General features: G+C 35.5%; 1 protein-coding gene across 1 annotated transcript in view; it reads left to right on the top strand.

Annotated features, from left to right (window-relative positions):
- Positions 1-23,313, top strand: part of MALRD1 (MAM and LDL receptor class A domain containing 1) — a 690,246-nt gene that overhangs the window by 220,568 nt on the left and 446,365 nt on the right. Inside the window, exons 20-21 of the mRNA XM_063611006.1 lie at positions 14,175-14,351; positions 17,115-17,277. Coding sequence (XP_063467076.1) covers positions 14,175-14,351; positions 17,115-17,277 — 340 coding nt within the window. The remainder of the gene's footprint in view (positions 1-14,174; positions 14,352-17,114; positions 17,278-23,313) is intronic.

A 23,313-nucleotide genomic window follows, 5' to 3' on the forward strand; every position in this document is an offset into this window, starting at 1 on the left:
CTAGCTGTTTCGTAGATCTTTTGTTTCTTTCTCTCTTGCTATCTTCCATTGTGATTTGATGATTTTCTGTAGTGGTATGCTTTGATTGCTTTCTCTTTACCTTTTGTGTATTTACTATAGGTTTTTGCTATGTATTTAACATAAGGCTTACAAAAACCAGCTTATAGTTACAACAATTCGTTTTAAGCTGATAAAAACTTAATTTTAATTCCATACAAAAATCCTACACATCTTCCTACTGCAACGTTTATGTTTTTAATTTCACAATTTACATCTTTTTATATTTATAATATTTAATAATTCTAAATTCAGAATACAGAATACACACTAGTACTGTAATGATAATATGTAAATCACTTATAACTCTAAATACTAAAAGATAAATGTTATTAAAAATAACTATAGCATCAGTAATTTGTTAATGGATATGCAGTATGTAAATACATTCTTATTTTTAATCTAATCCATTAGGCAAAATTAATTACATTTCCAGTAGGAACTTAGCCATAGTTCTTTGCATAGCTGTAAAATAATGTTGTCATTTTACATTGTTGTCTATTACCTCAGGAGACCACGGTGAGGAATGATGACAAAGTTAAAGATATTTCCTTATATCTTGAATCAGATCTTCAGATTAGATTAGGAATTGCTCTGAGACATTTATATTAAAAAGTGTGTATCTCAAAGGAAGTATTTGCTTTTCATTATTCTTTCTGTCCTTCATTAGAAGGGCCAGAAGTATATTTTCTTCAGCTGAACACATATGACAGGAATTTTCTTTCTTGCACCAAGGATTAATGGTGAGATAGCTGGTTTATTTAGAAAAATAAAACATTGACTACATCACAAAATACTGTCTGCAAATTGAAAAATAATTTTTGTGCTCTTTATTCTCTTTTAAATTTTCAGATGTCAGCATGCACATTAGAATTGTTAGTTACTAAAATTATTAGTTATTAGAATGTAAGTATTATATGAATATCCATTTTTACATTATTAGTAGTATTTTGTTTTCCCCAGGATAACTGTTACTAAAGTAGTGGCACATTGTACAACTGATGATGCCTTCAAATTGATAAAATATGGTGACTATTTTAAGGACGCTTAACATGATTTTTATGATGTCCTCCCCCATCCCTCACACATTAAATGTGTTGTTTTGTTGTTGTTGAACTGGGTTGATTACATTTTTGGCATCCCTTCTCATTAGCCTCAATGTCTCACCAGCTTTATTTACAAATGGTGTTTAAGTCTTCCTTTATTCTGCAGAGATGAATGTTTGTTTCAGTGTGAATCAAAAAGCAAGGGAACAATGTAAATGCTATTGGCTTTACTTTTAAGAGATCACCTGCAGCTTTTCATCTTCTAATATGCTGTTTGTCTCAGAATAGTATTTGTCTCAGAATAATAAATTACATGAAAGCACTGTGTTTTGAAATATGACTTTCTTTTGTATTTTTCTAAAGGAGGTGTAGACTCGGAAGAATATACCAGATTATTGGAAAGTTTTGCAGTTTGATGTAAGATTTCAGGGGAAAAATAAACAAATTTGAGCCTTGGTGATTGCAATCTTAAATATTCTGGTTTTAGCTTCTTTGGTGTAGTCTGTAAAGTGATTTAGCATATATATAGGAAACAAAAATTTGGCCAAAGTTTGCAATATGTTCAATTAACAGTTTTATTGTGTTCTTAGAAAATAAAATTTAACAAATTATTCACTTAACTTATTTTAAAGTTAAAACTTCTACATTGTTTTACATTCTCTCTTAATTGAGAGAAATGCTAAATGTTAAACATGGAGAAGGTTGTCTAAATGGTTAGTTCACAGCTTGGAAATTTTCCATCTGCTACTTCAGTCATTTGTAGTCGCATTCAAATATAGTAGAATACCTGTAAAGATGGAGAATGTCATTGAATCTTTGTTATAAAGCAAAAGTATTTCAAAAATTGCTGATTGGCTACCGGAGACAGAAAAAAAAAAACTGCATATTTTGTGGCAAACAACCATAACATAGTTGTTATAATAATATCCAAAGAATAGCTATGCTTTCATAAAACCTTTTCACCTAGAAAGTATATCTAACACAGACACTTCAATAAAATCATACTAAACATAGTTCTTTCAGCTTGTGAGTATAACTCCAAGTTATTGTACTAAGTAAAATAGAAGAAATGTATGATATTCCCCAAAAGCTGTAGATAAACATTTTAAATTTTCTAAAGAGACTGTTTAAGATTCAAGTATGCTTTTAGATTTTTATGTTAAATATATTTCTTAACTCAAAAAGCCACAGGGAAAACATATGCATTGTTATCTACAGATAGATATAAAGTACAATGATTCATATTAGTCAAGCAATTCATTAATCATATGTCTAAAGTTGGTAATAATTTATCCAGGACTAGAGATGTTAAAATGTTGGTTTCATTTGCTTAATTATCAATGTGGGAATGGGTGTAGGGAGGGAAGTCTAGTATAAAACAAGTTGGAAAATCTGTTTTACCAGAGAGAATATATTAGTGTGGCCTGAAGTTTATCATATTTGTTACAATGAATTCACAGAGTGAGGAGTTAGATCACTGAGTCCATTTGGAGCCTGAGACACCTACTTATGAAATCTTCCACATGACAGATGTGCAGGGAGTTTGGTTCCCCTGCGGCTCAGGGATGTGGAAGAAGATCAGATCAAATCAAATCAGACTAATCTCTGCTTCTTAGTGAGTGTAAACTTCAGTCATATGCATTTCATCTTTTCAATTTTTGTTTCATCTGCAAAGCTTTTAGTGTTCTCTGTTTAAAGAGACTTAAATCTATCATTGCTACCAACTTTAGCCTTATTCTAAGCAATTATAGGCCAACAAAACCCTATAAGCTTTGTAATGAGTTGAATATTTGCCCCATTCCAAAATTCATATATTGAAACCTTAATACCCATTGAGATGGTATGTGGAAGTGGGGCCTTTGAGAGGTAATTTGGAATAGATTAGGTCATGGGGATGGGGTTCTTTTGATGGGATTAGTGCTCTTACAAAAAGAGGATGAGACAGGAGCTCTTGCGCACTCTCTCGCTCTCTTGCTCTCTCTTTCCATATACTGCGTAGTCATTTCTAGCATCACCTGAGTTAAGAGTGTGATACTTTAGAAAATACTCTTCTAATTATTTGCAAAGTTAAATGAGTTCACCTCATGTCCCTTAGAGGAAAGTCTGAACAATGTGTGAGGACCAGAGAGTCCATCAGGAATCTTGCAGTCCTTGTCATGCCTCAGTAACACGTGAAGAATTGGCCTGACCATGTTTCTGGATTCTGTTTAACTTCCACATCACAGAATCTGTGAAATCAGCTGCAACTGCATCTTCCCAGTTACAACCACCACCAATTGCAGAGTTCAGTTCCAGAAGAAGAAACGCTTTTCTCATTTAGCTCTTTTAGTGCTCTTCTCTTCAATGCAAGACATTGGACTTACTTGGTTTGTAAAATTTCCTCATTCTGGTGGAGTAATAAATAAGGAAGTAATGAGAATAGGACTAAGAATTATAAACTCTTACAATGTTTTTGCTTAGAGTAGTTGTCCTTTTACTTATTCTCTGAAACCTTTTTAAGATAAAAATGAATTGTCTGTACTTTTCCTCAGTTATGAACTCATTGGTCTCTCTTTGAAGTCATCCAACTCATGTCCATGATTTCTCTCTAATGATCATTCTCTAGTTAAGTTGAAATCAGAACTAAAGATGCAGTTCAGACTACTGGTTTTGCTGAGCGCGGTGGCTCAAGCCTGTAATCCCAGGACTTTGGGAGGCCGAGGCGAGTGGATCACCTGAGGTCAGGAGTTCGAGACCAGCCTGGCCAACATGGTGAAACCCGGTCTCTACTGAAAATACAAAAAAATTAGATGGGCATGGTGGTAGGTGCCTGTAATCCCAGCTACTCAGGAGGCTGAGGCACAAGAATCGCTTGAACTGGGAGGCAGAAGTTGCAGTGATTCGAGATCGCACCACTGTACTCCAGCCTGGGCGACAGTGAGACTATTTCTCTTCTCTCTCTCACTCTCTCTGTCTGTCTCTCTCTCTCTCTCTCTGACACAGACACATACACACAGACACACACACACACACACACACACACCAAACAGACTGCTGGTTTTAGTAGTATGGAAGACCAGATGACCTAAAAACTGTGACACTATTTATTCCTAGAAATGTCGACTATAACATAACATGCATTGATTTAAATGTCAAGCTGAGCTTAAAAAGGGGAAATCTCCAGGTGAGAGAAAAAAAGAGAGAATATTGAGAAATAGAACAGAAAGATAAAGCAAATGCCAGAGTTAGGGAGTAGGAGCATATGGGATGGACAAGATGCAGAAAAAGGAGAGAGGAGAGCCAGAAGTGAGTCAATTGCAAAAGAACCACTATTAGGCTGATGACTGACTTCTCAACAGCAAGAACAGAAGTCAGAGGACAGATATAATTTTCAGAGTTCTGAAAACTATTAATTGTTAGCTTAAAGCAAAGCAACACTTTTTCAGGAAAGAGGGTTAAGATGGCATTCAAAGGATAACACACACACACACACACACACACACACACACACACACAAATAATATTTCACTGCACCAGATTCTGCAGTTCAGACAAATGAACTATGTAAATGTGAATCTCAGAAAGACACAAAATGAGCTCAACCAGGGATGTGATGAAAAATGGCAAACACATGGATAAACCTAAATATACAAATGGACGGCAAGCACATAATGCATCTTGTATGTTTATATACTGCTGGGAAGTATAGAATTACTGTCGAAACTCGTTTGGCATTATCTCCTAAAGTTGAAATTGTACATACCCCGTGACCAAGCAATTCCATTTCTAGATACATAAGGAGAAATGTACAAAATGAGAAAACAATACCTTAGAAGAATCAACCCCAAAATCATTAATGGTAGAATGGCTAACTACAATATATTTCCATATAATTAAATATTAGACAGCATTCAGAATTACTGAATTACAATATATACATTAACCTTAATGAATTAAAGTACTATCTTGAGGAAAATATCACATTGCATTGGTTAAAATCTCTAATCGTTATAATCTCTGTTGCTGATACAGAGAAAGCTTCCGTTCATCTAAAGTTCAAAACCCAAATACCATTTTATTTAAAAAGGACCTCCCTGATGTTTACTATATTCTGTCACTATTATCAGAATTTAAAAATGTTAGGCCGGGTATGGTGGCTCATGCCTGTAATCCCAGCACTTTGGGAGGCCGAGGCAGGCAGATCACGAGGTCGGGAGATTGAGACCATCCTGGCCAACACGGTGAAACCCATGTCTCTACCAAAAACACAAAAAAATAGCCAGGTGTGGTGGCACACGCCTGTAGTCCCAGCTACTTGGGAGGCTGAGGCAGGAGAATCACTTGAACCCGGGAGGTGGAGGTTGCAGTGAGCCAAGATCTCACCACTGTACTCCATCCTGGGCAACAGAGCGAGATTCTGTCTCAAAAAAAAAAAAAAAAAAAAAAAAGTTAACTCATTTAATCACATAACAACCTAATGAAATAGAAACTGTGAGAGGATATTTGGTGCACCTGCAAATGAGGAAAATCAGAAAAACAAATAAATGAAAAGTAATTCAGTATACTACTCACCTTGAAAGATGAGCAATGAGGGGTTAGAATCAGCAAGAAAAACACTGGAGGCTTCAAAACTATCAGGAAATTGACATTTCATAAACTGACTGGTAGGTTCATATCTTTTATTCTTTAAAGCAGGCATATATGTTACTCATTTTTATACAAGTATAATAAAAATGTATACATTTCATAATAAAATGTAAATAAGTGAGAAAAGTTTGTGCTGCTCAATAGACTAATAGATCAAAACTGGCTATATAAATTAGATTATAATCATAGATAATATACAATAAAGTCTAAAGTAAAGACTTAAATGTGTAAACCACAACTATCAAAATTTAAAAATTATAGTAACATCTCGAATATTAGAGAAAAAATTTTAGAGAAACTTTAAGGCATTAACAATAAAAGAAGTGATTGATAAATTAAAGGTCATTAAATGTTTTTTTATTTTGAAGGATACCATATAAAACAAAAAGACATTTCACAGACTAGGAGAATATATTTGTCATAAAGATAAATAAGAGGATTAGAATGGAGTATGTGGAATATACACCTGTAAATAAGAAAACTATAATCCTATTGGAAAAAGAATAGGAGATATGAACCATCAGTTATAAGCCAGAGCAAAATACCAAAGTGGCCCTTTAAAAATATGTATTTAAAAATATTTCATTTTAAATTTTATCTTTTATTTATTTGTATTATATTTTAACTTCTGGGATACATGTGCAGAACGTGCAGGTTTGTTACATAGGTATACATGTGCCATGGTGGTTTGCTGCACCCACCAACCTGTCATCTAGGTTTTAAGCCCTGCATGTATTAGGTATTTGTCCTAATGCTATCCCTCCCCTTGCCCTCCACCCACCACAGGCTCCGGTGTGTGATATTCTCCTTCTTGTGTCCATGTGTTCTTATTGTTCAACTCCCACTGTGAGTGAGAACATGTGATGTTTGGTTTTCCATTCCTGAGTTAGTTTGCTGAGAATGATGGTTTCCAGTTTCATCCATGTCCCTACAAAGGACATGAACTCATCATTTTTATGGCTGCATAGTATTCCATGGTGTATATGTGTCACATATTCTTTATCCAGTCTATCATTGATGGACATTTGGATTGGTTCCAAGTCTTTGCTATTGTAAATAGTGCTGCAGTAAACATACGTTTGCATGTATCTTTATAGTAGAATAATTTATAATCCTTTGGGTATATATCCAATATTGGGATTACTGGGTCAAATAGTATTTATGGTTCTAAATCCTTGAGGAATCACCACACTGTCTTCCACATTGGTTAAACTAATTTACACTCCCACCCAAAATATTTCTTGATGTAAAAATTACATAATTTTTACAATCTCAATAATTTTCATAATTTCTGTAATTAGGAAAATACAAATTAAAATGTCAAATATCAAATGCAAGGATGTGGAGCAGCAGGAATTCATCTTCATTGCTGGTAGAAATACCAAATTATATAGCTGCTTTGAAAAAGGTTTGATATTTTCTTCTAGAATTAAACAGTCTTACCACGTCATCCAGCAATCAAGTGCTTTAGTATTTACCCAAATGAGTATATTCACACAAAAAAACCTGGACATAGATAGGTGTTTATAGCAGCTTTATTCCCAATTGCTAAAACTTGGAAGCAGCCAAGATGTCCTTCAGTAGATAAATAGGTAATAAACTGGATCACATCCAGAGAAAAATATTATTCAGTGCTAAATAAATGAGCTGTCAAGCTGAGATATGAAGGAAATTTACCTGCCTATTACTAAGCAAAAGAAGCCAATATGAAAAGGCTACATACCCTATGATTCTGACAATATGATGTTCTAGAAAAAAGCAAAACTATGGAGATAGTAAAAACATTAGTGTTTGCCATTGTTTAGGGGAGAGGGTAGGATGCATAGATGGAAGATTTTTAGAGCAGTGAAACTAGTCTGCATGATACTGTAATTGCTGATCTAAGTGCTGACAGGAATAGGGTGTCAGATTTGGGGCTGATAAGAACAAAAAGATATGACAATGTCCAACAAGCATATGAAAAGATGCTCAACATGAGCAAATAAGGAAAATGGAAATCAAAACCACAATGAGACATCACCTCATACCCATTAGGATGGCTACTATCCAAATAATAAAAAATAGCATTAGTGAGAATAGAGAGAGATCAGAATTCTTGTGCATTCTTGGTGGGACTATAAAGTGGTTTAGCCATTATGGAAAGCAGTATGACCATTCCTCAAAAAATTGAAAATAGAATTATCCTATGATGTAGCAATGCTACTTTCAGATACATATCCAAAATAATTCAAAGCAGAACCTTGAGATTTTTGCCTCCCCTTGTTCGTTGCTACATTATTCACAATAGCTAAGAGGTGGAAGAACCCAAATGTCTATTAACAGATGATTGGATAAAGAAAATGTGGCATCTACATACAATGGAATATTATGCAGCCTTAAGGGGGAAGGAAATCCCATCACATGCTACCACATAGATGTTGTGGACTGAATGTATTTTCCCAAAATTTATATGTTGACATTCCAACCCCCAACATGATGGTATTTGTATGTGGGATAATTAGGTCAGGAGAGTAAAGCTTTCATGGGTGGAATCAATGCGTTTATAAAAAGATAGGAGAGAGCTTGCTTTTTCTCTCCCTCTTCTCTACCATGTGAAGATACAAGGAGAAAATGGCCATCAGCAAACGAGGAAGTGGGCCAGACACCACTTCTGCTGGCACCTTGAGCTTGCACTTCCCAGCCTTCAGAACTAAGATAAATAAATGGCTGTTTAAGACACTCAGTGTGTAATGTGTTATAGCAGCCTGAACTGACTAAGACAGTAGATTAACCTCAAGGACATCATGCTAAGCTAAATAAGCCAGTCACAAAAGTACAAGCATTGTAGGACTCAACTCACATGAAGTATTTAAGGTAGTCAATATCGTAGAAACAAATGTAGAAAGGTGCTTGCCGAGAGCTGGGGGGAGGGAGGAAGGAAGGAGAACAAGTGTTTAATGGATATAGTTTCTGTTTTTTGAGATTAAAAAAAGCGCTAAAGATCTGTTGTACAACAATGTGAATAGCCTTAATACTATTTACCACAATAAAAACAACAGAAAACAAACAGTAGAAAATACAAATTGGTACAAACTAGTATTTGGATAAGGATCCCTCTGAAGGCATTAGTGAAGGGGTAGAAAGAGGAAGAATGAGGTCTGAGCTTTATAGAAAGGTTTTTTCTTTCTATTCTTTCTTCCTCATTTATTTGTTAGTATAACGATCTGAAACAATGCTATAATAATTTATTTAGTCTTAGTGGTGGAGTCATGTATCTATTATATAATTTTCTTAATTTATATGAATGTTTAAAATTATTTATAATTAAAGTCATTTTTTTAAAGAAAAGATGTAATTGAATCTGAAGCAGTTCAGTTGATGTCTTCTTTCCTCAAATGCAAAGTTATTGACACTCAATTTGCTGGGCTTCTGTCCTGCCCTAAAATGCTCTTCTCTTGAAGGAAGAATAATAAAATCAGAAGTTGGACGGGTGCAGTGGCTCACGCCTGTAATCCCAGCACTTTGGGAGGCTGAGACAGGCAGATCACGAGGTCAGGAGATCGAGCCCATCCTGGCTAACACGGTGAAACCCCGTCTCTACTAAAAATACAAAAAAATTAGCCGGGTGTGGTGGCGGGCACGTGTAGTTCCAGCTACTTGGGAGGCTGAGGCAGGAGAATGGGGTGAATCTGGGAGGCGGAGCTTGCATTGAGTGGAGATTCCACCACAGCACTCCAGCCTGGTTGACAGAGCGCAACTCTGTCTCAAAAAATAAAAAATAAAATAAAATAAAAAAGAAATAAAATCAGAAATCAGTAAATCCTAGGTATTTGTGACTAGAAGTGTATTATTGAGCAAGTTTAAAGTAGTACAGTCAGTGAAGAACATCATATATGTGTTTCCATTTAGCTGTTTATTGAAGTTTCTGTGTATTAAGGCAAGATGATTAACTGTAAATCTCTATTTCCATAAATATACACAATATACATCAATGTGAAGAATAGGAAAACGTGTCATCCACTGTTTTTTAAGACTTTTATTGTTCTAGTAATGTGTATTTACCCTGAGCTTGGAACACAAATTTACCCATTCTCTCTTGAAATTAACACATTTCAAAATACAGCATAGACCATTTTTCTCAGTGCAAATGACAGTCATCTCTGTGGAACTGAAATCTTTGTCTTAAACTAAAACCTTATTATCTAAATATGGAACAAACCAGCTTGGATGAGCATGTGCTAAAGTGAAAGAACTTGACATCCTGCTTTGGTTAAAGGCAAACTTTCATTGAAACTTTGACAAAATACGTCATTTTCCAGATGACGTTTTTGATATAGGACATACAAATAAAAAGTTTACACGCATTTTCTAATGCATTTTAATTATATATATTTTCAGTAAAATTATGTAACTGAATTATGCTCTGAAATGTCACAACAAATTTAGCGATCAAATTAGAAGATTATTTTTAAGACCTTGTATTTAAACATTTTAAAAGGATGATTTTCAAAGAAATTTGTTCCATATATTCCACTGAGACATATAAAATATCCATCAACCTGGCCATTGAATGTTTTGCGATTTGGTTCTCAGCAAATTCCCTCAGAAGTGATTTTTATAATCTCATTATAGATTTATTTGAAAATAATTTTTCATCAAGGCTAGCGAATTTTTCTTTCTCTGATTCAAACTCTGTCCTTCAAGATCTTCAAAGTCATCAGCATTCAAAAATGATGATATGATTCTCTTTTTAATTTTTTTTTCACATTTTATTATAACGTTGGATGCATCAGATTTCTATGGAAGGTAATAACTTTCACCTCTAATTGGGTTCTTATTTTTGTTCAATGACTTAGACGTGAGTATATCCAACTGGATATGAGATAAAGTTTCCAACCTGTTAGGATCTCCTTTTTTTGTGTTGTTGTCATTGGCTTTCTATTTTAGGATAGAAAATATTTATTTTTATATTTATTTTATTTTGATGATTTGATTTTTTATTTTTAGTTTGGGTTGGGGGGTGGGAAGGTGGGATCTTACTCTGTCACCCAGACCAGAGTGCAGTGGTGTGATCTTGGCTCACTGCAGCCTCAACCTCCCCAACTCAAGTGATTTTCCCACCTCTGCCTCCCATGTAGTTGGAACTACAGGTGTGGGCCACCACGCCCAGCTAATTTTTGTAGTTTTTATTTTTGTAGAGATGTGGTTTCACCATGTTGCCCAGGCTAGTCTCAAAATCCTGAGCTCAAGTGATCCACCTGCCTTAGCCTCCCAAAGTGCTGGGATTATAGGTGTGAGCCACCACACCTGGTGAGAAAATATTTCTTATCCCTAAAAACTGACTCCTTCTCTTCTATATTTTATATATCTGATCTTGGGGAATAGAATGCTCATTTACTTAACAATCTATTAATCATTTCAAACTCATCCCTATGGGATCAGAATACTATTTCCTTGGTGTTAGTCTCTCATGTAGACTGAGCTCTATCTGGTAGCCTAATATTCCTGGTCTCTCTTCATCCTCTTATTCATTCCTTCCCAGAGGAAGGAAGAGCAACATTGCATTGGTGAGTTTTCAAGAAGAATCTGAGTATGCATGCCTGGTCCCTCACCTCCTCTTTTCTTTTTAGTGTTTACTAGTTGAGGAAATATGAAATCTGGTCAACTTTTCCTTGCTATACTTTCACACAGGGTAGCCTGGAAGACCTACTTCGGGGTCTTATTTCTGGGTTTCACATTTTAGAAGACCACTTGTCTACAGAAATAGGAAATTTTCTTCAGGATTAGCTATATCAATAAAAAGTTGATATTTTGATCTATCTTCAATTTTAGGTCTTAATTGCCTCTGTACTTGAGCTAAGAAATAAACTACTAGTTATTGGGCTTTCCCCAGATTCCCAACAGCATGTAAATCCCCAGTCCTCCAGATACTGGACGTTTAATATTGCTCAGATTTTTGCTCTTTCCTTTAAACCATCTCTGCTTTGGTTTATTAGTTGACTGGATTAAAGAAAGAGGTTAACTCTTCTATTATTTTTTTCCAATGTTAGAGCAACCTACAATTCATGCTTCACATTGATGCCAAAAAGTACATCTTGAGGTAGACATTTTATATCTTGTTATTTCTCCACTTTTTTTTTTTTTTTTTTTTTTTTTTTGAGACAGAGTCTCACTCTGTCGCCCAGGCTGGAGTGCAGTGGCACGATCTCGGCTCACTGCAAGCTCCGCTTCCCGGGTTCACGCCATTCTCCTGCCTCAGCCTCTCCGAGTAGCTGGGACTACAGGCGCCCGCCACCACGCCCGGCTAATTTTTTTTGTATTTTTAGTAGAGGCGGGGTTTCACTGTGGTCTCGATCTCCTGACCTCGTGATCTGCCCGCCTCGGCCTCCCAAAGTGCTGGGATTACAAGCGTGAGCCACCGCGCCCGGCCTTCTCCACATTTTTGTGTGTTTATTTCAGACTCCAAGTTGATTTCAGCTGGCTCTTTATGGTAACTGTCTACTCTCCAGTTCCATATCTAATGAGTCAATCAGATGCATGCTTATCATATCACAAGATATTATCATGTTAAACTCTCACAGTATTTAAAATAAAAAAAACCAGCTTAATGTATTTCCATGCATTCACACAAGTTTTTTCTCATTGCCCATAAAGACCTTGTATTCTTTTTCACCTAGCAAGATGAGCTCATCAACCTTTGAAAGTCAGTTTAAGCATCAGCTTGCCAAGGCATCTTATTTGACTCCCATCTGATACATGGTTTTCCTCTGTTTTCTTTCAATACACTGTGAAATCTTCCATTTGTTATTTTATTCATTCATCCACTCTGGTATTCATTCATCCATACATCTGTCTGTTCATCCATCCATCCATCCATGCATCCATCCATCCATCCATCCATCCATCCATCCATCCATCCATCCATCTATCCATCCATTTATTCACTTGTCAATGTTAGCATACCTACCACATACCATGGTCTGTGAATTGGTCTATGGATGCAGGGATGAAAGATGCCATTCTTGCTTCCCTGGAGTTATATCTTTACCATAAATTTATCCCAAATACCTGTAATGAAAGATATATCTGACTGCCTTGTCCACTAGATGTAAACGGTTTAATGGCAGAGATGGCATATTTGACTTGTGTTCTGTGCAGGAAATGCGTGAGGAGAGAAGGAAAGGCACACACACAATGCCTTTAAGGGTAAACAAGCTTTATCCCACATAAATAGCAATGCAGATATAATAAGCAAATGATATAATAAGCAAATTAACATAAGCAAATTGATATAATAAGCAAATGATATAATAAGCAAATTGCAATGGGAAGGGGAGAAAGGAAAAGATATATACATATTTACACTCACCAGACTATGGAAGGTTCACCATCAAACTGGGAAGCAACCAGCCTGGGCTCCAGAGTTGGACACTGCACTCACCAGACAATGGAGGATTCACCACCAGGCCTGGAAGCAGCGGCCTAGGCTCGAGAGTTGGCCACTAGTCCATGCACAGAGGAGGAGAGGTCTCATGAAGCTTCGGCGCAGTCTGGGACCCTAGCTCTTTTTGTAATGAGTTGTTTGGCATGAGGTCCAGTCACAAGGGTCCTTTGTGACTAGGCCCAAGGAACACAAAAAGGTTGACTTGTTTTTGTGATTGTCTGTTGTTTTTCAATAACTAACGTATAGGAATAGATTGAAATAGGGATTTCTTCTAAACAATGCTGGATGAAAGCCTGAAGGGGCTCACACAATCCGTTCTGGGACTTGGTGATCATTCTTTGTGTCCATGTTCAATTTAGTTCAGGTTTAATATTTAACTTTTTCTCCACAGCTTGGATTCCCTGCATCTACCATGTGTATGGCACAGACATGTTATCAATACACGTTTATTGAATAACTAATAAATCAGTCAACATCTATAAATACCTTCCATCCTCAGTAATTTCAGAAATTGTAATCTTGTACAAAATTTCTAGATGAAGATTTCTGGTTTGACTCTTTCCTGAAACCTTGAATTTTAAATAAGTGAAAATATGTTAAACAAAGATGAGGAGATGTTAGATTTATTGTAGCAGTGGAAGAACAAAGGTTATTTACCTAGTAAATTAGAAAGTTATTTAGATCTTTCCTCTGGCTCTTAATTCCAGAATCTGAAACTCTCTTGGTTCCTGCTGATTCTCTAAGCCCTGGCCTTGGGCCTCCCATTTATTTGGTGAGCTCTGAATAGCTTTCCAGTAATTTCCATCTGTACCTTCATCATTTTTCATGATCAAAGATGTTTGGTTATTTACTGTTACTAAAAACAAGAACCTCAATTTTATTTTAGCAGAGTAGCTGATACTACCCACTGTTCTCTATGATATTGTGAGGCATATTTAGAAGGCTTCATTGTGTAAAATCTTTAAAGAAGTAGAAAACCAGAAAACCTGCTAAATAATGCCTATATATTATTTCTTATCAAGGTAATTTGCCAGCACACCTCCCAACTCCACCAGAAACCTCAGTTCCTGTAACATTACCTCCACACAAGTGCACAGACAATGAATTTGTCTGCAGGTCTGATGGTCACTGCATCGAAAAAATGCAGAAATGTGATTTTAAATATGACTGCCCTGACAAATCAGATGAAGCATCCTGTGGTAGGTGGATTCTTAAAATTTGTTTAAATATTGCTGCAAAATAGATAAGAAAATATAAGTGTAATCTCTAAGTAGCACAGTGTAGTATCATAGTTAGATATTTTCAACATAAGTTAGAGCAACTTCTAAATGTAACAGTTATTCATACAGAAAATTGTAATGGAAGAATCAGAATTCATTTTCTACCAGGCCCAGTAAGAAGTAAGTGTCTTTAGATTAATGTTTTGGATTCAAAACTATCATTTTCACAAACTGTACTTGACTCTGGGAGCAGCGTTTAGTAGCTCTTTCCATCCATTCCCTTTGATCTGTACTCCTCCCACTATAAAATAGGGAATGTTTAGGGAGGTAGCTTTATAGTACTGTCAAATTAATTCAGTCAAATTTTGCCGTTGCCAAAACGCACATACAACATTAGTACTATTAAAATATGCAGAGTTCATGAGAAAACCTATCTTAATGCAAATGAGACCTTTATCCCCTGTGTCCTGGTTTCTACCTGCCAATTCAATGGTACCTGCCAATTCAATGGCTTTTCCTAAACGAATCAAAGGCAAACTATTTAATTTAAAAGTGGACTTCTCAGCCAAAGATACAGTCTGAGAGGAGAAAAATTAATCTGTGTCTGAATGAGCAAAGCACAAGATCAGAAGGGTAAACACTTTGTAATATCTTTCCCTTCCCTGTTCTTCATGGAGTAGCCTGTGAATTGACTGTAGCATCATATTTCTCAAGTGTCTTGATAATATTAAGGGCTTAGAACAGAGAGATAACACAGAAAGAGTAGTGAAACTCTTGTTTTATGTCAACCTTGTGAAGAAATTCTAGGACTTAAGAAATCCAATGAGGTTCATATTTATTCTTTTAACCTAGAAAAAAAATGTTTTTTAATGTACAAATACGTCACCAATTAATTATCTAATCTAGACTAAAAAAGTCAAAAAATCAAAGCTGACTCACTTCGTGCATAAGATGAGACAGTAATTAACTCAAGCTAACCAGGGATTTATATCATGCATCACAGATGGAAAATAATACCTTCCATGGTGTGGTGGTGTTCAGACTTGCTCATCGGAAGGCGTTTGAATCCCCTTATGATCTTATATAAGTTGTAGTGTTTGTGAGAGTTTATACAAACCTAATTAATTACACATAATGAGTATCTTTAGGGAATACTGAATTTCCTCTAAGTTCGACTTTGCCATTTTAGTAATGTCATTTATGATTAGAGGGGAAGTTTTGATATATTCTTTAAATGTCCTAAATGAATGCCTACTATTAAGTTATTCTTAATCAAATAGTTTTTATAATTTTGAACAAATATAAATGAATTATTACCATTTTATTTATGAATAAACTGAGATATTGTCTCTTCCACCCTTTTGTAAGATAAAATAGTATGACAAATCTGCTTGTAAACTTTACAAATTTTCTAATTGATTTTGAAAATTGTGATAAAAACAAATAACATGGCCAGGTGCAGTGGCTCACGCCTGTAATCATAGCACTTTGGGAGGCCAAGGTGAGCAGATCAGGAGCCCAGGAGTTTGAGACCAGCCTGGCCAACATGGCAAAACCCCATCTCTACAAAAAGAATACACAAATCAGCTGGTTGTGGTGGCGTGTGCCTGTAATCCCAGCTACTTAGGAGGCTGAAGCAGGACAATTGCTTGAGCCTGGGAGGGGGAGCCGAGATCTTGCGCTCTGGCCTGGGTGACAAAGTGAGACGATGTCTAAAAAAAAAAAAAATAAGAACACATAACGTGAGATCTACCCTCTTAACAAAATGCAAAGGGTACGATACATTATGGTTGACTCTAGTGTAATATTGTACAGCAGATCCCTAGAACCTCTTCATCTGGCTTGACACGTTATATTTTCTAGTAGTTCTATTAAAAGCCTACAAATTATATATTTTAAATGATAAGAAGAACAGAGATATATTGGATCCTAAATCCCTTCACAAGATAAACAATTAATGTCAGAGATTAACTAATACACCTGAATGTCATGACTAAAAACACTTTTTTAAATGTTTCCTTTTCAGATTTCACATTAACTCATATACCCAAATTTCTAAGTGGTCATAGTGGTATACTGCCACTGTTAATGTCATTTAAAAGCTAGAGTGCACACCAGGTTTTCTATAGTATACACAAGAATTTCATTGAATTGAATATTTCTTTTTTATTCAGCAGTGGAAGATTTTAGACACATGAACACATTCAGGGAGAGAATTCAGAAAACAGTTCTACACATAACCTGTACATTTAAAAAAATCGTTGGACCTGTAATTTCCTGTGATATTAGAATAAAATTATTACAAGAATCTGTGAAACTTTCTAGGAAACAGGTCCAATATAAAAGTTATTGGAAATCTCGTTGCTTAAACTGAAGTTGGGAATTAGCAATAACCCCTTCAGATTCTGAGAAAAAAACAGACTTGTCAGAACTTGGAGATCATGCAAACAATGAAATAGCTTAATGGAAGTGCTTAAATTTCTGCTTTAGAAGCTAATTAAAATCTCACGTCCTCATGAAACCAGATCATTAGTATATGTATTTTTTCCTATAAATATTTGACTAGAACAAACCTAGATTTCTTTGAAACTCTTCCAGTGATTTTACAAATCATTTGCCTAATTATTTTAATAATGTTTAAAAGTTACATTATAAAAACAAGAGTAAGAAAGTGCTGATCAAGATTGTACAGAGAAATTGCCACTTACTAGCTCACCTTTTCTTTGTTTTACCCTGTCCAAGTTATGGAAGTTTGCAGCTTTGAGGAAAGAAGCTTGTGTAACTGGTATCAACCAATCCCAGTACATTTACTTCAAGATTCAAACACATTCAGGTGGGGGCTTGGGAACGGGATTAGTGTTCGTCATGGGGAAGAAAACCACAGGCCATCGGTGGATCATACACAGTAAGTGACCATGTATTTCGAATATGTCTCTTGGGAAATATAAGTTTCTCCCAAATTTCTGCCCCCACCACCTTATCCTAGGCAAATGCTATTGTAAAGACAAATGTTAAGTTGAAAAGAAGGCTGAGTGTTTTCTTTCATACGCAATGGAAAAAATATCAATTAAAAAAGCAATGAATGCTCTCGTGAATTTCATAGAAACCAGAGAAGTGCATGAATAAGTGAAGAAAATAATTTAATATTATCACTCTTTGAAAAGCCCTGTTAATATATTGTTTTTAAAATGATCTATGGATTTCTTCCCTCCCCAAATCTCTTTTCTCCTTCTTCCCTTTTCCATTTCCTCCACCACCTCCTCCTCCCCTTTCATCTTCTTTAGCCTCCCTTTTTCCCCCTCCCCTTTCCCCTTTCTCTCTTCCTACTTTTTCTCACTCTGATGTGTATTTGTCATACATGTATGAACGCAGGTAAATGTACAGATTTTCAACAAGGATAAAAAGATTTTTCTACTCTTCAATAAATCATGCCATTAAATATTCATCATTATTTGCATTTCACTGTAATGACTTTCAACAATTTACTAATCTGTTCTCAACTAGTGGATTTCCCAGGTAATTTCATATTATCTCAATATTATAAAGTTGCTTCAAAGAAGAAATAGAGTGCCTACTGTGTGAGAACGCTGCTGTAGGCCCTAGAAATAAAAGAGTGACTGAAACAGATGATCCTTGCTCTCATTAGGGAGACAGGCAGTAAGTCAATAAATAGAAAGCGTTGCAAATGGTGTTAAATGCTACACAGCAGAATGGAAACAAGGAAAGGGTTTGTTAGTGATGGAACGTTTCTTTCTGAATGGAACACAAAGGGAAAGGCCCTGAGCCGGGACCATGCAGGAAGACCAGCGTGGCTGGGTGGGATAAGAAGAGCAAACTATACAACGAATGTAATTTTTTTCTTTATTGTATTGACTATTAATGCTTTTGTCCATTTTTAACTTTTTTCATGCGTGAATATTTTCTAGTGCTATAAGCATGTTTGTGTATTTTACATACCAACTTCTTCTGTCTACCACTTTCATCTTTATGTATCACATGTAACAAATTTTTATGACAGTGACTGCATGCATCTAGTCTAAAAGTGTCAAAGAGAATTGACAGTCTTATAATGACAGACAGCTGTCATTCCTTCAGTACCATCAATCCAATTCCCTGGAGATATCCTATTATGTCCTAAGATCATTCCTCTTTTCTCACTTTTATTAGGGACTGGTTATAAGTGCTAGTCCATATTTATAAAAGAATATATAGTCATTTCTTGATTCGAAAATTTTGGCTTCCTCTATTGACATCCTATTATGAGGAATGGAACCTCTATTCCTCTCCCCACATTCCTATTTCTCTCCCTCCCATCATTCTGACTGTGTATATTTATACACAGTTCTGTTTAAATTTTTAGCTTAGCAGTATTCTGATTCTTTTGAAATTTCTGAGCTAGATATTGCATGATGATTATTTCTTTTGTTTATATTTTTATTTGAAAATTAATAGTTTTCTTATCTTTTATTTTCCATAGATGTTTTATGAACTTAATGTTCTTTTCCTCAATATCAGTTGCAATATCAATTTGCATTCCCCTAAACCAACCAGGGAAAATGATTGATATTTAGTAATGGTGCTAGGATATTTGATTTTTCATATAAAAATTACATATATAAATTTAAAAACTATGCCATGTAGTTTTGTGTAACTATGCTCTATGGTATTGAGGTGAAGACAAATCGCCTAACAATGCATTTCTCAGAACTTATTCCTGTCATTAAGTGACACATGACTGTATATAGTTATATAGTTGTTCAGCTTGTTTTTTATTAGGACTTGTTTATAGGGAGCAGAATCTAAGACATAGGTGGAATTATTAGTGTTACCTTGGAAGAAGGATATTCCTTGGTGTATAACAAGCAGGGAGAAAGAATGTATTGGTACTGACTGACATGAATTTATGAATTAAAAAAAATTAAGCAGCATGACATACAAAGTCATTTAATGGATTTTTTCAAGTACCCATCTTTCAAGGCCTCGTCATTTTTTTTAGTTTTAAGTTTTTTTCTCTTTTGGAGTCTCACTCTGCCACATGGGCTGGAGTGCAATGGCTCAATCTCAGCTCACTGAAACCTCTAGTTTTAATTTCTGTGGGTACATGGTAGGTGTATATATTTATGGACTACATAAGGTGTTTTGATACAGGCATGCAGTATATAATAATCACATCATGGAGAATGGGGTACCCATCCCCTAAGCATTTATCCTTTGAGTTACAAACAATCCAGTTACTCTCTTTATTTTAAAGTGTACCATTATTATTGATGATAATAACCCTGTTGTGCTATTAAATAGGTCTTATGCATTCTTTCTATTTTTTGTACCCATTAATCATCCCCACCTCCCTCCCAGCCCCCTGCTACCCTTCCCAGCACAAGTATTCATCCTTCTCTGACTTCTTTTTCATGTGTCATTTTCTTTACCTTTTCTTTACATTTTTCCTTGTTCATTTGCTCCTCACATTTACATGGTAATAATTATTTTAAGTAGGGATTTTGTGACCTCATTTGGTTCTTTGTTTTTTATTTTGGTATCTTCTCTTTTTCTGAGGTTCTGTAACTAGTATCTTTCTCCTGTTGTGTAGTCCACAATTCTATTGTGTGCCCAAGTCCTGCAAGACCCCATCCTTCCTCCTCCCATTCTGATGATTCCAGGGAAATGTTATTGCAGATGCTCTCAGATCTTTTCAAAATCTTTATGCCCTTTACAGCCCTCTCCACAGTTAAAACTTCACAACTCCCAAACTCTGTAGCTGCTGCTTCAAAGAAAACTAATGATGTCTCTGCTGCTCTGACTGGGACCTCCTTCTGCAGATGGGCCTTATACACAAGAGATTCACAATATCTTTAGCACTCAATTATTTTCTTCAGGCTGATTTCCTCCCTCCCTGCTTTTGGAACTCTCTTTTGTCATTGTTTTTTTTCTGTTAAGATGGCTCCAGTTTTTTATTTAATATTTTTTAATTTTTTAATTTAAAATTTTTTTCTTTAATTTTTTCTTGGGCTGCTTTTGACTCACAAAAAAAGCAAAGGGCACTTACAGAAAGTTTTTGTGGCTTATATCAATAAACGATATCTTATGAATAATCTATAAGTCCTTTAAGTAAAGGTGGACTAGAATTTCACATATAAGTGGTAAAGGTAGAAGTAGCAATGTGTCAGAAGCAATAATTTGTATTTCCGTATTTCCTCTCACCCTACCACTTTCAATAGACTGAAAATTTCCTGAGGAATCCCAGGAGCTGTGATTTCCCAATGTGTTGCATTGTTTTCAGGTGTGTAGTGCATAATAGGCCTCAATAATTATTTGTTGAATGAATTAGTTGCTAATTAGCATCAATATATTTGTGTTTTATTATTATAGGCTACAGAACACAAAATTAAATTTTAAATAGGAATGCTTAATGGTCAGATAATATTTAACATATGCATTCTACATGACAATAAATCATGGAGAAGGGAACAGCCCCTAACCTTATATCTCCTCTCCTTTCCTTCTTTTCTCTCTAGGCTCGTTCCTCAGCCAAGGAAGGCTTGATATTTTTTCTTTTCTTAAAAAATAGTTCTTATGCATCAGATATCTTACTCTATAGCTTATAGTAAGATTCTAAGTTCAGTTTTCCAAATTTTGTTTTTTGTGTTTGAAGGAAAACTTTTCTAATTTTAAAATGGCTCTTTTCTTTCAGGCGTCTTGCTATAGAAATTTAAAGCCAGGTTTTTAAGGATGTTGTTTTGGAAATAGTTCTCAAGATTAGTTTTAAAAATTGAAAGGCTTTCTGTCAATTCTTTCTTGTCTCTTTCTCTGATCCCAGCTCTCTTGGAGGCAAAGGTTGTTTCTGGCTCAGTAAAGTAAGGATTATTTATAAGCAAGTATAAGAGAAAAAAAAACCACAATAATATATTTCAAAATATTCTCTCGCTTTATACACTTAATGAAACAATAAAAAGTCTAGAAAAGCCACAGTAGGGTAGGAATATGTAGGGAAATTTTCACTATGTAGTTGAGTCTTAGGCAAGGTCTTAAAATGCATATTTTTTACCATGAAAATGACATGACTACCTGATATTCTACTTTTTTTTGCATCCACAATTTAATGGACTATCCTTGGTACATCTGAAGTGAACTCTGTGATACAAAGTTAAGATTGCATCTTTATTTTTTATATGTTTGTGAGAGAGTAACACCATTCCATGCAGCTAGTTTATTAATTTTTACATGAATTAGAAAAAGGCATCCCTTCTTGTAGAAGGAGGCATTTTCAGCACAGAAAGTTCGGTGAGTGGATTCTGCCTTTGTCCTGCTCAGTAGGGCTCAACTGAGGTTACCTGGTGTGATTTTTCTAGGGTTGTAATCAAGGTATATGGAAATATTGCTCTCAACTATGATGCAATGGAAAGATAAAGTAAAAATCATTCAATGACAATATCATCAGTTACAGTTTACATGTGTTTTTGAGATTGAGGTTGAATAAGATTTCCATTTCCTTTAAATTATGTAGGGAAGGAGAATATTTAGTAGAAAAGTGTTTTTCCTAGTATTTTGAGAAAAGAACCATAATCTAGTATTAAAATGAGTTTGTACCCATTCATGCTCCAACAACTACTAAGGCAGTTGGCAAAATCATGAGTCCTTTTCAGCTGAGAAATTTTTTAAAAAATTATTATTTGCTTATCATTGAATCAAGATACTTGGATCACCTAGAATCTGAGCCTTATAGTTCACATTTAAGTATGCTTAGAATACTGTATATTTGCAGGTCTTGTGTAATGATTCCTCTCAGTTTGTGGTTTTGTATGATCTCAGAATCCTGTACTCTCACCTACACAATTAGTTTAATTGGTCAAGTCTCTTGGCCCAGACAGTGTCTCTACAGTATGTAAACTGGCTCATAGCCAAGCACCGTAAATTTTATGATCATTTTTATCTCATAAGAAAAGCCTTTATTTTGTGGAAGTCAGTGTGGCGATTCCTCAGGGATCTAGAACTAGAAATACCATTTGACCCAGCCATCTCATTACTGGGTATATACCCAAAGGACTATAAATCATAAAAGAAGACATTTATGCAGCCAAAAAACACATGCAAAAATGCTCATCATCACTGGCCATCAGAGAAATGCAAATCAAAACCACAATGAGATACCATCTCACAACAGTTAGAATGGCCATCATTAAAAAGTCAGGAAACAACAGGTGCTGGAGAGGATGTGGAGAAATAGGAACACTTTTACACTGTTGGTGGGACTGTCAACTAGTTCAACCATTGTGGAAGTCAGTGTGGTGATTCCACAGGGATCCAGAACTAGAAATACCATTTGACCCAGCCATCCCATTACTGGGTATATACCCAAAGGACTATAAATCATGCTGGTATAAAGACACATGCACACGTATGTTTATTGCGGCACTAATTCACAATAGCAAAGACTTGGAGCCCACCCAAATGTCCAACAACAATAGACTGGATTAAGAAAATGTGGCACATATACACCATGGAATACTATGCAGCCATAAAAAATGATGAGTTCATGTCCTTTGTAGGGACATGGATGAAACTGGAAACCATCATTCTCAGCAAACTATCGCAAGGGCAAAATCCAAACACCACATGTTCTCATTCATAGGTGGGAATTGAACAATGAGAACACATGGACACAGGAAGGGGAACATCACACTCCAGGGACTGTTGTGGAGTGGGGAAAGGGGGAGGGACAGCATTAGGAGATATACCTAATGTTAAATGACGAGTTGATAGGTGCAGCACACCAACAAGGCACATGTATACATATGTAACAAACCTGCACATGGTGCCCATGTACCCTAAAACTTCAAGTATAATAATAATTAGCCCTTTGTCAGATAAGTAGGTTGCAAAAATTTTCTCCCATTGTGTAGGTTGCCTGTTCACTCTGATGATAGTTTCTTTTGCTGTGCAGAAG

Source organism: Symphalangus syndactylus, chromosome 10 (genome assembly GCF_028878055.3).
Source record: "Symphalangus syndactylus isolate Jambi chromosome 10, NHGRI_mSymSyn1-v2.1_pri, whole genome shotgun sequence".
NCBI lineage: Eukaryota > Metazoa > Chordata > Mammalia > Primates > Hylobatidae > Symphalangus > Symphalangus syndactylus.